The sequence below is a fragment of the Dothidotthia symphoricarpi genome (genome assembly GCF_010015815.1).
Source record: "Dothidotthia symphoricarpi CBS 119687 unplaced genomic scaffold P153scaffold_2, whole genome shotgun sequence".
In the NCBI taxonomy this organism is placed as follows: domain Eukaryota; kingdom Fungi; phylum Ascomycota; class Dothideomycetes; order Pleosporales; family Dothidotthiaceae; genus Dothidotthia; species Dothidotthia symphoricarpi.
In genome coordinates, this window is record NW_022985009.1 from 389,993 (window position 1) to 404,707 (window position 14,715).

The 14,715-nt window shown below is 52.3% G+C and overlaps 5 protein-coding genes across 5 annotated transcripts; 2 read left to right on the forward strand and 3 right to left on the reverse strand.

The window, feature by feature from the left end:
- Positions 1 to 1,099: 1,099 nt before the first annotated feature.
- Positions 1,100 to 2,553, forward strand: P153DRAFT_372374 (uncharacterized protein; the record flags this gene model as incomplete). Its single annotated transcript, XM_033669388.1, has 2 exons — positions 1,100 to 1,118; positions 1,169 to 2,553. 2 exons carry the CDS (start codon positions 1,100 to 1,102, stop codon positions 2,551 to 2,553), a joined length of 1,404 nt encoding a protein of 467 aa, XP_033528199.1.
- Positions 2,554 to 2,677: 124 nt separating this feature from the next.
- Positions 2,678 to 3,785, reverse strand: P153DRAFT_362874 (Hydroxyisourate hydrolase). The gene has a single exon (XM_033667241.1). The coding sequence runs from the start codon at positions 3,559 to 3,561 to the stop codon at positions 3,052 to 3,054; it is 510 nt and encodes a 169-aa protein (XP_033528200.1). The 5' UTR covers positions 3,562 to 3,785; the 3' UTR covers positions 2,678 to 3,051.
- A 1,469-nt stretch (positions 3,786 to 5,254) lies between these two features.
- P153DRAFT_99243 (uncharacterized protein) lies at positions 5,255 to 7,594 on the forward strand. Its single transcript, XM_033673542.1, has 4 exons — positions 5,255 to 5,579; positions 5,741 to 5,773; positions 5,881 to 7,033; positions 7,082 to 7,594. Exons 1-4 carry the CDS (start codon positions 5,477 to 5,479, stop codon positions 7,473 to 7,475), a joined length of 1,683 nt encoding a protein of 560 aa, XP_033528201.1. The 5' UTR covers positions 5,255 to 5,476; the 3' UTR covers positions 7,476 to 7,594.
- A 1,309-nt stretch (positions 7,595 to 8,903) lies between these two features.
- Positions 8,904 to 9,467, reverse strand: P153DRAFT_353057 (uncharacterized protein; the record flags this gene model as incomplete). The annotated part of the gene is made up of 1 exon (XM_033666413.1): positions 8,904 to 9,467. The coding sequence occupies one exon, from the start codon at positions 9,465 to 9,467 to the stop codon at positions 8,904 to 8,906; it is 564 nt and encodes a 187-aa protein (XP_033528202.1).
- A 2,445-nt stretch (positions 9,468 to 11,912) lies between these two features.
- P153DRAFT_392461 (uncharacterized protein) lies at positions 11,913 to 12,584 on the reverse strand. The gene is made up of 3 exons (XM_033671149.1): positions 12,323 to 12,584; positions 12,210 to 12,257; positions 11,913 to 12,163 (listed from the first exon to the last, which is right to left on the reverse strand). The coding sequence occupies exons 1-3, from the start codon at positions 12,437 to 12,439 to the stop codon at positions 12,035 to 12,037; spliced, it is 294 nt and encodes a 97-aa protein (XP_033528203.1). The 5' UTR covers positions 12,440 to 12,584; the 3' UTR covers positions 11,913 to 12,034.
- Positions 12,585 to 14,715: the final 2,131 nt, after the last annotated feature.

Here is a 14,715-nt window from a genome sequence, read left to right on the forward strand (position 1 = left end):
GAGCCACTCAAAGAGGGGCGTCGTCGCAAGGGTGGGCACAGCGAGTGGGCGTGTCTCTGGCTAGGGTTTTCAGGCTGACGATGGCTTGCGTCGAAGTCGTACTCGCTCGAGAATGAAGTTGCGACTGGGCGACGAGGAGAGAGTGTGTAAATAGTCAGCATTAGTCTGGCTGCATGGGTACGTTGCGGGAGTGAGGAATGTAAAGGCGGCGTCTTATTAGGACCGATGCCAATATATTAGCCAAGGCGCGGTAGCTGCAGAGCGTCAACCTGGAGGGTCCTGGGACAGGTGTAGCAACGGGCAAGCAGCGTCGACAAGAGCCGACCAAGTGCACGAAGCTGTGCAACACGTTTGCAGCATCGCATGACGTGCAGGACGAGCAGCAGAGGCTGGAGCGAGCGTGGTGAGAGATTTGGTGGTGCAGCTGTTCACACTAGGGCTGCAATAAATAGATTAAGCGCAGCGCCACCAGCCAGGAAGGGCTGAGAGGGACGACTTAGTCGCGAGAGCGGGAAAGGGTGCAAGCACCGCACCTAGAGTGCGCAACCCCTCTCGACCAGCAGCTGAGCGCTGATCTGTGACACAGCATCCTCAGACGAAGCGCAGCGTTTTAGACGTTTACTTTTCCTACCCGCTCCATCATCCCCGGCGTGCACGTTGCGACGGCTGGCATAGCGGACACAGTCGAAACACGGCAACACGCGCGGCGCCCTGCACCTGGCACAAGACGAACTGGTCCAGGCCCAACACCAGTGGTTCACCTCATCTACCGCTACCGCGCCTGCATCCTCGCTTTCTTTGTTGCACCCGTCCTTTTTCGCTCCCACCGTCACTCGTTACCGTACTCGCTGAGCCTTCCCGCCGCCGTCCTGGATCCTGCCACCTCAGGCGCTGTTCCCTCGTCCCTTCCCGTTCGCCTTGTTAGCGCCGCGCCACCTCGATCGCTGCTTCTTTGTCCTCGATCTACGCACGTCGCACTCCGAAGTGTCTTGTTGAGAGCGTCGCACATCGCTGGCTCGTTGTGCAAGTCGCTGACGGCCGTCTCCAATCCCCTCTTACGCCGCGCCTGCCCGATCACTCCCCTGGACCGCCGCCCATCATGGCCAGCGCCCGCACAGGTGCGCTCATCTTCTGTAGTATCAATTGTCCCCGGCTGACACGCCCGCAGAAATCGAAAATGTCTTCCGCACAGTCGTCAAGCGCTGCGTCGAATGTCTCCCGCAGACGCCCTCGTGCGCAGGGCTCAATTGCCCGTCGGGCCAGATGTGCATCCAGCAGCCCACAACCTGCGATGCCTGCTCGTCCGTCGTCTGCGCCATAGACCCGACTTTTGGAGATTCCTCGGCCAGCAAGCCCAACGTCGGTGCCATAGCCGGAGGAGTCATTGGAGGTGTCCTGTTCATCGCCACGCTCACATTCATCGTCTGGAAGTACTGCCTCAAGGGCAAGAGGCGGCAGCGCTCTGAGGTCGATTGGCAAGAGGCCCAGGCCGCAGAGCAGGAGAAGGCACAGGACGACTTTGAATCACGGCGGAGCGCGCGAGCATCGACACACACCGTCGCTTCCATGGCCTCGTCCGTCCTCACCCGCGCCTCCAACATCATCCAGATCGCCTACATCCCTGGCGTCACGAACCGCTCGGGGGTTGGCTCTCCAGACCTCCTCGTCCCACCTGTGCCCCCCATTCCCGCCCTATCCCACTCGTCTGCCAACAGTCCCTACCTGGGCCCGGAACAGCACTTTTTCGTCCCCGACTTCCGCGACTCCATGGCATCGACGAGCACAGGCGGTCGTCAAAGCATGGCACCGAGTTTTGCCAGGAACAGCGTTGCTTCGACCATGTACCGCCAGAACGCCATTGTCTCCCCGCTACCGGCCCAGACGGTTGTGCGAGGAAAGGCGGCTGTCGTCAGCGTCAAGTCAGGGGGATCCAACAGCCCTGAATCGCTGAGTCCTGAAACTCCCCCGGTTCCCCAAATCGACCCCAGACACGCCGTCAAGCCTATCCGCATCCAAATGCCTGGCATCAACCCTGGAAACTCTGCCCGCACCATCGCCCAGCTAGGCCCGGTCCGCGCGCTCAACATCACCAAAAAGAAGGGATCCGATGCTACACTCAAGAGCTCAGCCGCTTCAACTCCCAGCCGCACACCTGATATCCGTCTCGCTCCTCCAAGACCCCTCACAGACTTCTCTGTCGCCTCGTCTGACGATGGCGTTACCCACGCACGCGCCCGCAAAGCCGGAAGCGAAGATTACGAGACAGACTCTGACGACGAAGACCATGTTCGCTCCCGACGCAGTCTTATGCGCAACTCGGCAAGCACCCGTGATTCCAACCTCATCGACCTACAATATACGCCAACGAATCCCCAAAGCCCATTCAGCGACAGCTCTGCCATTGACAGCCTGCGACCCTCTACAGGGCAGAGCGTGGTTTCGTACGATACAAATAATACCTCTCCCATGCCCATGGCTTCGATAGCAGAGGAAACTTCGAAGCGGGCAAGGGACAGGAGCCCGTTTGCAGACAGTAATAGGGCTGACGTTTGATTTCGTTTTGTGCATATTTTCTGACCAGCATTTCTCTCCATGTTGGATACACTTAGCCACTGCGGCACGTTTTTTATTTCTTCGGCTTCTTCAATGCCACCACTATTCTTTCTATTGATATCCAAGTACCATGTGCAACGACAGCACGATTTGCTTTTTTGTATATAGTTGAGAGATTCGGAATGAAGTCTATCGATACTGTCTTCTCGCTTGTAATTGATGTCTCAACAACCTCCTTGTGAGGCTTATGCGTGTATGTTGTCAAGTTTTGATTGGCAATTTGGCACGACTTCACGCTTAACAACATGGATGCTTCCTGTCACCGTGAAACACCCAACCGCTACTGCGGTACATTTCAGGATATGCATGCGTTTCAACAGAACTCAATATCTGCTACCTCAACCACAGCATAACAGGTACCCCATGTCTGCCCTCCCCTGTCTACCCTGAACCACACCGTAACCCCCCACACCACACCACACAAGCCACCGCCCTCCCTCACGACCCACGATACGTCGTATACCCAAACGGCCCCAACAGCACCGGAACATGAAAATGCTCGCCCTTGACCTCCCCCCTAACCAAAAACCTAACCTCCACCTCCGGAAAAAACGCCTTCACCCCCCTCCCCCCAAAATACGCCCCCGTATCAAATAAAAGACTATACATCTGATCTTCAGGCCGGGAAAACACATCCTCCAAGCTATCCGTCGCGAAGGGCGAGCTGGGCGTCCATTCTGTAACGCGGCCGTCGGCGTTGGTGGTTGCGGTGAATTTTTGAGGCGTGGTGGTGGGCGAGAGGGAGGTGCTGGTTGGTGAGGGGTGGAGGGTGAGGGTTACGGGGATGGAGGGGGCGGGAAGGCCGAGCGTTGTGTCCAGGACGTGGCATGTTATTGGGGGGCGGGCGGGGGTCGACATGCTGGGTTTGGTGGAGGTTGGGGGTGGGGTGGAGGTGAGGTGGGCGGAGAGGGCGAGGATGCGGGATTGCGCTTGTTCGGGGGCGGGCATGTAGATGCGGGAAGGGTGTGTGTTTTGTGTTGTGGGTTGGTTGATGCCGCGATGAGGTGCGGTGCGGTGGTGGGAGGTGATGGGAGCGGATGGGTGATATGAGAGTTGTGCGGTTGATGGACACGGTGCTGCTTCTCCACGCGTGTCGGAGAGCTCCGGTGCCCCTCTACGCCGATCGCCGTGGAGACGGGGGAACGAGGCTATGGTGGGGAGGGGCAAGATATGGCTTTGTGTGTGACATTGAAAGAGAACGCAATTTTTGGAGGAGTGAGATAACTGTACTTGTTCAATTGTGGTAGTTCGATGTAGTCTTTGCCTTATCATGTCTACTTGAGATATATCTCCAGATATACTTGCACTTTACCATTAACCGGTCAATATATTGTTGTACACCACTGTAATAAACCAGTTGAATGGAAATTCAATCGCAGCCATACATGTTTACAGTTGAAGGACATGTGGGTTGTTACCACCATGCTATACCTCCAACTCTGCAAGCTGGTGATTGCTGTGTTCGATTTCATGTCTCGAAGAAGAGCACGTTGTATGTGGGCCCTTATCAAGCACCCAAACAACACTTTACGAACTCTAAATGAGTGTCCAAAGCATAAGGATAGTTAGCGTGTCGAGAATTCTTTTGTCACTAGATCAACGGCATTGACGACGTTAACCTGTCGAGTAGGCAGATATCGACGAGTATACAGTATATCAGCACCACAGTACTCTCTAGAACGCTGTACACACTACAATCACCATATGCGTATTTTACGGTGCACTAGCCACGCCTATTTGCGCTGACGGTAGAATGTGCCGGACAAAAGAGGCATCGATCGATCAAATGTCAGGAGATCGACACACTCAAAGGGTGGCTGGTTGGTTCGAGTCTGGCAGTGTGGCACGTGCATCCCGTTCCAATTTGTGTCACCTCTCGCTTTGCGGACTCTCAAATGGAGGTATTCCACCCCGTATCAGTCCCTGAGCGAGACCCTCGGCGCGCAACGGTATGGTCGTTTACAACGTGTATCGCGATGGTGCGCAGACTGCTTTGAAAGCAAGAATGATTGATAAGCTTTCGTCGCGATTCATTGCCGAGGAGCTTTAATGCAAGCGAGCTCAATTGCGCAATGATCGTCGGTGTGGAGAGCGGTGAAAAAGCCTGGCGCTCTGGATGGTCCACGGAGCCACGGAACCACGGAGCTCGGCGCTCGATTCGATCCATCACGTTTTAGAACAACGAGCTGCGTCACCTCGTCACCTCCAAAAATCGTCGCTCCCTCTGACCTCATCGAACGCCTCACCCCATTGTCATCGTCACCCACGAGCACAATCCCCGTCCCCGCCCAGGCCAGAGCCTCATTTGAACATTCAAGGAACGTACCCTCGCTGTGACCAGATTGCCGGATTTGTCTTGGTCTTTGTAGAACAGCGCATTCGTGTTGAAAAAAGCCTTGCGACGGCTACGAGCGTCTGATTAGGGGCTTGACGTCACCGTTGAACTTCTTCAACCGCGCAGTGCTATCGCGACTTCAGTGGCGGCAGTCAATAATATTGAACTTGAGACCAGGCGCATTACCCCGCGTTTGGCGCATTGAGTTCAATCGCTCAAGGTACGTCGCTGTGTTCTGCTGCTGAGTGTTGTCGTGGTCGCGTCGTCGCCACGAAGCCCTGCGACGACTTGCTCTGCCGCATCCATCCTTCCGCACCAACAGCTGCACAGCTGCATCTCATATCCAGTGCGCTAATAAGTCCATCGACAGAAATACGTGACCTGTAATTCGAGTGCGAAGCCTGTGCGCGCCGTTGCAGTTTGCGAGACACGTCGTGGGTGTGGAAAGTGAGAGAGAGTTTAGGCTCGTCCGAGTACCACCAGCGATCGCCCTCCCTTGACCACCACCGCTACGTCACCGTCCACAGAATGGCTGCTGCGACATCATCAGCGCGAACCTCCCCCCAGAACTCCAACATGTCCTCTCCCAAGGACAGTAAAAATACCCTCCCTGCTCTGACTAAGATTGAAGGTGTGTATCCCCTAGCCGTCGCCCCTAGTCCTGTCGCGTCTCACTCCTCTTCTACTCCCGTCCTGTCTTCCACGACAGTCGCGCCTGCCATTGCGCGTGCATCGTCACTTCCCCAACCTCGTCGCTACCGCAGACATGACTAACCACGTCGTCGACGACAGAACCTGCCAAGGTCGAGATCACTCAAGAACAGCGTAAGTCTACACTTTCCTCTCATCTCCTCTACCCATCGCAACAGACTGCTGTCACTCACACTCCATGTCCATCTTCACCGCAACATCGTTCTAACAGCCGAAAGCAGCTCCTGTCGCGGAAGCCGTTGCCAAACCAGACGCGAAGCCACCAACGACAAATGCACAACCGCTGGCTCCTCCCCCTAAACCCGTACCTACATCAACCAGCGATACGCCCGACTACTTCAACACTGTACACAATCCCTTCTCATTGGAGCCAAACGTTTTCGAACAATCCTTCGGCGGCAACGGCAGCGTAGAGACACCGGGCGGCCGTACTATTCTGCCCCCTGTCGCGAACATTACGTCACCTTCACCGCTTCCAGGTATTACACCAGGTTGGCAGTCGTTGCGCGCTGGACCTCTGAGTCCTGCTATGCTTAGTGGACCTACCGGACAGACCGACTACTTTAGCGAGTCGTTCCGTGGCTTTCCTACTCCTAACGAGTCCTCTCTTCGCACTGGTCTCACACCTGGTGGAGGTGGTTCTATGTTCCCAGCGCCCAGTCCTAATACACAGGCTATTTTCCATCTCCAGAACGGCGGCGTCACGCCCGGCACTGGTGATTTCCAGCAAGCAGCTTTGCGCGCAGCCCACCAAGCGACCCAACTCAAGGGCCCTGTAGCAGGCGCGCCGACATCTCAGCCAGACGCAATGGCAGCAGCAATGGACCGCCAAAACAACTATCAGCAGCCCCAGCCACAACAGCAGCGCCCCCAAAGTGACCCATTCGCCAATCATGACGTCAGCAGTGCCGCTAATGACTTGCTTTCTTTTGCCAGCCAGAACGGTGGTTCTCGCAATGGCCAGCAGCCGTTCTCAATGCCTCCTCAACAACAGTCTCTTAACGCAGGGCATATGCCTGTCCAACCTGTCCATCAAAATCACGGACGTCGCAACACCAAGGGATCAATTAACAGTATTGCATCTGCCGACACAGGTGACTTCTCAGATAGCGGTGCAAGCGAGCAGAACAAGTCGTCTGCACGATCGCGCGGCAAGCGTGGTGCCATCAACGGCAAACAAACCGCTGGCTCCAAGCGAAAGGCGGATGAGATACCTAAGGGCAGCAGAAAGAAGAGTACTGCTGCTCCGTCCATTGGTGACGAAGACGAAGACTCTGACGAAGACATGATGAACGTTAAGGACGAAGAGCTTGACAGCAAGGGCAGGAAGATGACCGACGAGGAGAAGCGGAAGAATTTCCTGGAAAGAAATAGGTCAGTTTGCTTAGTCCCTGCGCTGATATGAGTGCTGACATGTTCAAGGGTTGCTGCGCTGAAGTGCCGACAACGGAAGAAGCAATGGCTCGCCAACCTTCAGTCCAAGGTTGAGTTGTTCAGTACAGAGAACGATGCTCTTTCTTCTACCGTCACCCAGCTTCGCGAGGAGATTGTCAACCTCAAGACTCTCCTCCTCGCGCACAAGGAGTGTCCCGTCTCGCAGGCTCAAGGCCTCAATGGTGCCGCCATGAATAACTTCCTCGGCAGCGACATCAGTCATCAGAACCCGTACGGCATTGCCCAACTACAGCCAAACGGTGTTCACCACATGGGCATGCAAATGCAACAAGGACAGATGATGAACCGGTTCGTATCTCCACCCCCTCGGACATCAAGTGCACAACATCAGGAGCACGCGCATTATCCTCCGAGGTATTAGAACACACGCTCACAGCTTCCAGGTAAGCAATCTGGAAGTCAGTTAGCCGCCTGAGCGTGCTGCGTAGCGTTCAAGTCGCTAATGTTGTGGCCGATCCTAGTTATTAAACCAGGACCATGACATGCGGCTTCGACAGCCTCCACGATAACGACCACACAACCATACGATCTTGTAATACACTGCTACTTGTCCTTCATCTCCTTTTCCGGGCATGCCTGCCGACGTTTCCCAAAATGCATGGAAGGGCGTTTCGGAGGCTTGGCTCACGTCATCCCGGCGTCACTCTGGCGTCTTCACCCCGGCGCAACACATCTAGAACGTTTTCTCCCCTACCTCATCGAATGGGACAGCAGGTCGAGGAACCAAAATGTACGCGCACGCACCCTCTTGTCAGGCCACCTACAGCTGCTTTCTTTTTGTGTGTATATATGGTGGACTGGGCCACATTCAGGTGGTGTTGTGGCGCAACTAGTACATGGTTTGCTTCTTGATATTCTGCGATTGGTGGCGTGTAGTTCGGGATGGGTATGGTGTTCCGGTCCTCCGTTCTTTGCGCTTTTGCGCCTTCCTTTCCTTTCCTCGCTGGTCCGGTGTATCTCAGAACGAGTTTGGTGGTAGGCCTTGCGCCTCTTTTGTTTCGAGTCTAAGTAACATTAGGGCGGCGTAGAGGCAGGGAACTGGATATGGATATGGATACCGCTCCTTTGTCTCGTCGGACATAAGTGCATTACAAAGTTGAGCATGTGAGAATGTACGTATATATCGCAATTCAAAATTTTGCATTCACAGTGTTTCGTTTTGCTTTGTATCCAGTACATATCGCTGGGGTTTATCGTTTGCTCGGTACTGGGTTCCGACTTTTCTCCATGTGGATGCCTTGGTTATAGTTGGTCCGTCTTCTACCTTCCTCATTCGTTATCGCCCTGTCCAGACTATGTTCCTTCAGCGCTTGTCCTCATCTGTCGTGTGTAACCTTCCCTGATTTCGCTGTCTTTCACACCTCGCCGCCTTGCCCCGACGAACAATGTTGCCTCTTATCCCTCGACGTATACACAATAGTTTCGATGACGTTTGAAAACAGACAGACGAGAGAACAACGCGTTGTGCTGTGAGTGGGTACTCAGAGATCAGCGAAGATACGGTGTCATGGCTTTGAATATGTAAATGTTTGAGCGCAGAGTCGGGAACACTAAGATGATCCAAACCAAGGTACGTATGTTCTCTGGATTGCAACTGAAATGTACTATCTATGATATCAGTATTCAGGGGTTTGCTCTAAAAGAAAAATCCCGCTTAGTCCTGCACAGGAAGAGAGAACACAACCAGCGCTCAACCAATCTTCCAGCCTGACTAAGTCGAAATGCGAAAAAACATCTGACACACATACCGAGTAACCCACTCATCAACTCCTTATATCCGCTTTATCCCTCAAAAGTTCCATATATCGCGCCAGAATTTACCAAAGGAGGCCCTCCGTCCAGACCGTCTGCCGAGACAAAGCGCATGTACCTGAGCCTCCGCACGCTCAAAAACGCGTCCATCAGCTTCGCTCTGCACGCCCCTACTCTGCTCCTGCACCGAAGACGTCTCCCTCCTCGTCCTTCCCCTTCCAGCACTCGGCTGCGTCAGCGTAACTAGCCACTCACTCTCGGGATACAAGTCCTGCGTGCCGGTTGGCCGGATCCTCGCCACGACGTTCCTGTCTCGATTGGTGGCGATCTCGTGCGCAGTGTTCGACGACGGGATGTGGAATAGGATTGCCCGACAATAGGGGCATTTGTTGGAGGTCTTGAGCGATTCTTGCAGACAGTATCGGCCGAAGATGTGCGTACAGCCTGATGTGCCTTGGATCTGGACGGGCGAGTCGGCGCCCATGTAGGGGTCCTTGCAGATGGAGCAGTGGGTGTTGGATGGCGAGGGCTGGATGTCGGAGATGTGGCTTGCGAGGAACGTGTGGCAGTTTGCTGCTGGGGTGGGCTGAGGAGTCTCCATGTTTTCGTTGATGGCAGATGGTGATGGGTTTGTGGTGTTTTTTGGGGGAGTGTACGGCAGTTTGGGGGGAGTTTATATATGGAATACTAGAAATGCAGCAGCTGGAACCATGGTTCCATCACACAGAGAATACTTCTCCAGATGGAATTCCGACCAATAGTGAAAACAGCATTTGACGAAAGAAATCATGTTTTATGGTTCGAGGATCCAGGTAACCATCGAAACATTTGGTTCGACCAATAGATGTGAATATGAAATGGAAAGTAAGAGACAAAAGAGGGAATTTGGGACCAGTCAAGAGCCAATCGAACTCTATCAGGTCCAAACTTTGAAGAGGTAAAGAGTGGAAGTCGACCGGAGAAACTATCACTGCGACCTGAGTTTTGTCGTATCGTTCTCCCCCTGGTCCTCGCTCATGCCACCTAGATTTGAAATTCGATTTGTTGAGATTGGTCAACAACCAACACAGTAAGCAGCGCGGTATGAAGTTACTCTACGAGCACTGTTGAGATTGTTGAAGGAGGGTAGACAATGTGATGACAGTAAAGATAGGCGGGTAGTACCGTGAGGTAAGGTCTACCCAGGTTTGGGATTTGTACAGTAAATTCGTTCTGATTATCTGTTGACTCATTACTGTTCCGTGGGAGATTTTATGGGGCTCAAGTGATGACTTCACATCTACACTGAGGCAGGTTGCAAGCGGTCAATGGCTACCAGATACCGGACGCTGGATCCATGGTTGCTGAATACTGACTGATGTTGGAGTCAGGGTATTGATGTCGTGTACTACGTCTGAGCAAGGTGATGATAAGTCTCTACATCAAAATTGTTGTGGTGACAAAATGTGAGGTGGAATTGAAGCTTCAAAACGGGATCGCAGGTATACGTTGAGAAATTTTCACGCAAAAGTAACGAAACACAGGTCGATACATGTGGAAACTGTCAGCAAGTGATGGCGAGTCTCGTAGACTGTGCATATAGCTCTTCTCGCGTCGCCATCTCAGTAGGCCGATAGAACACTCCTTTTGTACCCGTACAGATAATCTTATGCTTATGAATAAGACGAGTAATCCTATGTTCTTGTAGTCACCGAGTCATTTGGCATCAGTCAGCACTTACCTCTCATTGAGACTATGCGCGCTTTTCTGTTCCTAGTTTGCGATATTTGTAGCGGGTCGAAAATGCTGCCTCTGATCCGTTCACAATCCAAGGGTGATCGTGGTTGCAGACCGCTCGCGCCTAATTGTGCAGATAGCCCTGGACGGCCACTTCTTGACTCAAACTTGTTCCATCTAACGTCGAATTGATGTGTGCCTTGAGTCGTGGAGTGAATGCAGGCTCCCCTCAGCAGTGACACTAACAGCGCATGTGAGACGCTGGTGTGTTCGAACCCAGTAAGATGAGATTGATATGTTATAAGCTACCAACAAGGCGAGCTAGACGTCCCGGTAGAGGCCGTGGGTGAGCTTGGCTACTTCAGTGTCTGCTGAGTGCCGTGTGGTGAAGCGAAGCATAAGTCATATGAAGCTGAGGTTCTCATCGCTAAACCATAAAGTCAACACATTGCAATTTCAATGCAAAACAGACCGAGACCGTCATGGGAGTAACGGTTATGTGAGGGGCCTGGAGTAAGGGTTGGAGTTTACGCATTCGCTTACTCATGCGATCATCCAATCATGTTTCTTTTCCTTCAATCGGCTTCTCCTCCGTCATTCTCCCCAACCTCCTGACTCCTGAGACGCGCATTGTTGGTTAGCCTAGAAGCGTTTTTTATTGTACTCAAGCGCCACACACGCCATTGTATCAACCCGATGTTGGGCAATCAAGAAGGGGTCAGCTATGCGAAGAACTGATCATCTCGACGAGTAAGCCACTATGGTACCGATGTGTGCGCGACGCGAGGTGGAGCTGTGCATACTCCTATCTACTGTGCGGCAGAGGTGTATGCTGATTGGTACGCAGGTCTCGGTTGTGTTGTGATCTTGAACCACCGTCCATGGCTATTTTGCGATACGATATCTTCCTCCTTGAAGTTCGGGACGAGTCACATGTTCAACAGATTTCGGAAGAGTACGTCAACGGAAACCATCCGTGATTGTTTCTAGGAACGTTGTTCCTCACTGTACCCTGAGCATGAACTTTGGTTTCTTCCTAAACCTGGATACGACACACTCAACTGTGTGTGTTTGCCACGAATGGTACGGATCGTCAATTCGTCGAGAAATCTCAATTCTCAAGTCGAAGGAATGCGGGAATATAGTGCTCATTTACGTATTGGCCTATCAGATCTTTTCTGAATCGTAGTACGACGGTTGAAAACAGGTCGTCTTGAAAAACACCAAAGGACTGGACCACCAATTACAGGAATCGCTGTGGCTCATCAACATCTCAATAGAAAACAGTAAACACAAACTCTCGAACGTTATGCAACGGCAAAACGTATGTCCAGCGAGACTCCAACGCAGACCAGGTATGCGACATAAAATGGGATATAATGCAGACTTCAAAACTCCGCCGCGGCGCCAACAAAAGGAAATTGGTGGTATCCGATATTCCAATGTCGATATTCACTGGCTTCGTCGTACCCTTTGATTTATCGGGATTGGCGCATTTACGAAGACTTCCGATTCGCCGCCTATGCGCGATTGTTTCTCTTCGTATTCGAGAGAAGACATTTTCAAGTCGTCAATTTGTGCCTACTAAGATCAGCCTTGGATACGAGGCTTCGAACGAGCGAAGTACCTTGCTTAATGGAGGCCCGAAAGTTGAGACAAGGAAGCCGTCACGTCCCTGATATGCGAGTCAGCTTTGCTGCAATCTCTGTCAAATGCAACTCCGATGTTAGCTTGTCGTACCTGGAAGGTGTATGGCCTGACTATGGCGTCTGGACCACAATGGTAGCGAATCTCGTTCTGAATAACGGCTCGCGAGATGCCATAGCCGGGGACAAAGTACGAATTTTGAGCAGCCATGGTTTGGAGCCGACGCAGTTGCAAGTATGGTATAATAGAAGGTAGATGGTCAAATTGAGTTCGATTTTTGACTATGCGCTGTTGGAATCTGGAAGATGAGCATGAACCCAGAAGTCTTATAACTTCTGGTTAGCCCGCTATCAAGGTTACGACACCCTGGGTATGAAGTACGCCGAACGCTAACGGTAACATCAGTATCATTTCCCAAGATCATGCAGTGGAAGCCCCTCGTTGGGTTCTACCTATGCATTGATGCCGATGCTCGCCTCATTCTCCGCCCTGTCAGCCCAATCGCGCTCATTGGGCCGCGAGCAGAACCATCATCATACAACGCCCTTCTTTCACACCTACTAAGGAAAGGATGGCCTTGCCGTCTGTATTTGTGATAATTGCCGACGAACTATAACCGTTTTCTGCATTCCATCCTGGTTCGCATCTTTCGCTGCATACTGCACGGCTTGCCACGTCTACAAACTCAAGATCGGTTGCCAGTACATGAGCGTATAAAACGACGCATTTGCCACCACAACCCTAACAGCTCCTGCAACCATTCTTCTGATTCCTTACGTTGTTACGCAGATCACTCCGAACGCTTGGGCAGCGGCGCTTCTCTTGCCAAGTACATGGAGAACCAGACGTTGTCGATCACCATCGCAAACCGAACTTCATCGTCCGAGCCACCTTCCGACCCACTTACGATCTCCAGATGGAGAAGTGACAGCGCGCTTATTTCGCCTCACGTTGTGGCGGGCTCACCGCTTTCGACTGCCCCTCACAGCGAACACCTGTCCAAAGCGACGATTGCAAGGTTACCCCCTCACAGGCCAATTTCAACACCTGGCTGGGTGGGCATTGCTGCATTCCAATCCCGAGAGATGCGTTTCGGAAGATAATTCATGTCTTGATGCCCACCTTCGATGTTTGGGGACTTACCGGCACGATGATCTGGGGTTGCTTACGAAGTGGTATCGATAAGGTTTCAAGAGCACTATCGCAAATATACAGCAAAGTCTATACAAGATATGACATGGCTAGGCTGAATATCATGTCACTAACTATGCTTCGGACGTGTCGCCAAGAATCTTCAAATCAAGGTGAATGAGGATGTGACGGGTTGTCTGGAAGAAAGTCAATAAAATCCCTCAGACCACTATCGAGATACACTCTTGGATCTCGTAATAGTGAGGCTTCCGAGTCCTCTTGACACAACTTTTGCCCTTTCGACCAAGACCTAACAACCCATTCTGGTAGCCCTTATTCGCTGTGGCAACACTCACTTCGAAAATTTCACCTCATCAGGCGGGTGTCGCATATACGAACCCGTTTCAACCTCAATACCGGCAGCTCTCACCGTGAACAACACATCGATATGTATATGCGCATCCAAATCTTCACTCCATGTTCCAGTTCCGAAATCTGGATCCGGTTCGCAGAACGCCCCGCATGCCTGAATGCAATCTCTTGCGCTCGACACACGATTGTGTCATTCTGACAGTACCGCATGCTAATGTTAAGTTTGTATAGGGTTACATTCCATGTTAATATCAGCACCCATAGGCAATGTTACTATGGGCTATCGAACCTCGTCACGTAACATTGGACATTGTGGCGTGGAGGCAAGCCTCACACCTTCGCTATTCCAAGGATACCTGGACACCGCTATCCTTACCAGACTAACTCGACTTATCCACCGGGGACAGAAAGATGCACAAGACATCAAGCTCAAGATGAAGCGGGACATGGCGCAACCCGAGGAAGTCCAATGCCCGTGCGAAAGTGGCAGAGCCGAGCTGTGATCCAGTCAAGCAATCGCAAGAGCCGTGCTCATCCGGAGACTGGCGTGAGAATGGAGATGCGCAACACACCGAGCTATCCTGTTTGGGACAAACCTGAAGATCTAAGCTTCGATGATCATGCAACAAAGACTCGCAGGCTTTGCAGAGATTGGGGCCTGTTAGTGTTGTAACCAGTATAGTTTCAGTGGTAATCATCCTTCGGGTCCGCGGCTCTCGGTGTCGGCAAGGCATCTTATGATACTCACATCGTTTGTATTGATAATAGTGGACTCCAACCGACCCAATCACTTACTTCCTGGTCTCGCAGAATATGACACTACTCTACACAAAAGGCCTCGTCTCGAACAACCAATCGTCGATCATGGAATCGAAGACAGAGAGTTCTCGGGACTTGTGTAAACCCGCAAATAGGGCAGCCAATGATACGCGAGATGGACGAATATCACTTCACCCGAAGCAGAGGCGAAGACGGTCGTTGAA

What these genes read in the sequence shown, in the direction of transcription:
- P153DRAFT_362874 (XM_033667241.1), bottom strand. Translation starts at nt 3,561, where the DNA reads ATGCCCGCCCCCGAACAAGCGCAATCCCGCATCCTCGCCCTCTCCGCC.
- P153DRAFT_99243 (XM_033673542.1), top strand. Translation starts at nt 5,477, where the DNA reads ATGGCTGCTGCGACATCATCAGCGCGAACCTCCCCCCAGAACTCCAAC. An exon ending in CGAGATCACTCAAGAACAGC is followed by an intron (nt 5,774 to 5,880) that starts GTAAGTCTACAC and finishes AGCCGAAAGCAG; the next exon opens with CTCCTGTCGCGGAAGCCGTT. An exon ending in AATTTCCTGGAAAGAAATAG is followed by an intron (nt 7,034 to 7,081) that starts GTCAGTTTGCTT and finishes GACATGTTCAAG; the next exon opens with GGTTGCTGCGCTGAAGTGCC.
- P153DRAFT_392461 (XM_033671149.1), bottom strand. Translation starts at nt 12,439, where the DNA reads ATGGCTGCTCAAAATTCGTACTTTGTCCCCGGCTATGGCATCTCGCGA. An exon ending in TCAGGCCATACACCTTCCAG is followed by an intron (nt 12,258 to 12,322) that starts GTACGACAAGCT and finishes CTCGCATATCAG; the next exon opens with GGACGTGACGGCTTCCTTGT. An exon ending in TCGGGCCTCCATTAAGCAAG is followed by an intron (nt 12,164 to 12,209) that starts GTACTTCGCTCG and finishes TGATCTTAGTAG; the next exon opens with GCACAAATTGACGACTTGAA.